This window comes from Colletotrichum tamarilloi (assembly GCF_030869305.1).
Source record: "Colletotrichum tamarilloi strain Tom-12 chromosome Unknown Scaffold_598.1, whole genome shotgun sequence".
NCBI classification, from domain to species: domain Eukaryota; kingdom Fungi; phylum Ascomycota; class Sordariomycetes; order Glomerellales; family Glomerellaceae; genus Colletotrichum; species Colletotrichum tamarilloi.
This window is the reverse complement of record NW_026849980.1, coordinates 1-1,030: the sequence shown is the minus strand read 5'-3', so window position 1 is coordinate 1,030 and position 1,030 is coordinate 1. Positions and strand designations below refer to the sequence as shown.

At 58.7% G+C, this 1,030-nt stretch overlaps 1 protein-coding gene across 1 annotated transcript; it reads left to right on the top strand.

Annotated features, from left to right (window-relative positions):
• Positions 1 to 369: 369 nt before the first annotated feature.
• CTAM01_17394 (uncharacterized protein) lies at positions 370 to 1,030 on the top strand (the record flags this gene model as incomplete). Its single annotated transcript, XM_060533378.1, has 1 exon — positions 370 to 1,030. A coding segment is annotated over one exon (661 nt), but the record flags the coding sequence as incomplete, so codon positions are not given.

The following is a 1,030-nucleotide window of genomic DNA, read 5'->3' as shown; positions in this document are numbered from 1 at the left end:
GGAGTGTTTCGAGAAAGCTGTGTCAGCGTAATCCAGGAGCAGGCGTGGGACACAGAGTAAGGAGCCGCTGCCCGAGCGGACACTGTTGGCCCGCCTACTGAACCGGCTCCTGCACTCCATGTACACAACTCGCTCCCTCTGTATAAGCTAGCTGGACCTAAGTTTGACTTTGAACGAATAATAGGACGAAAATGGCTTTAGAGCATTGAGAAGGGATCGCAGACGAGCATAGATTTATTCATGGTATCGGGCCTAGAGTCTACTCACCCCGCCCATTTTGGCTTTCAGGTTGCTCTCTGCCACCGCCTATAAGACAGACACGCGCCTCGTCTGCCCGGTGCAGCTGACGACCCTCATCCAGTGCGCAACATGACCCGTTGTAAACACACTGGCTGGCTGCGCGTGGCCACCAAAGACCAGGCGTACTTCGTCGAAAGCTCGGATCGTGCCCAGAGACTGCTGGACAGTCTGCCACGCCCGGATAGCCAATACCCGAGTATCCTCGTGATGATTGGAAACGCGGCCAAGCGGGTTGCCCTGCAAAGACTCGGTGTGGACATCACCAGGCCCAACACAACCCGGGGCCACGGCGAGATCCATCTTAACAAGGCTCCTGTCGGCGCGTCTGGCGCAAGGCCGACGCTGATTGCCGATGCCGACGTTCCGCCCCATAAGCGGCTCGGGAGGCCGAGGAAATCCACGCTCTGCCATGAAGTCGTAGCAAGGCCACTGTCGATCTCTCACGGTGGAAACACCTCGTCCACCATGCCGTCCACCATGCCGTCCACCATGCCGTCCACCATGCCGTCTACCATGCCGCCCACGACGGTAGAAGCTGGCGATCATATCTACAATCGCATGCTTCTCCCGTTTGCTGATGCTGTGTGTTTCTTTGCCGACGACATCGGCGGCGTAGAGGTCGTCGCCCAGCGTCTTGCGTCGTGGCTGAACCTGAGTACGCCGTCCACATCGTCGGTGCGGCCCTGGTTAGTGGTCGTCGTGAACGGCGACGGAGAGGATTCCGCACGCA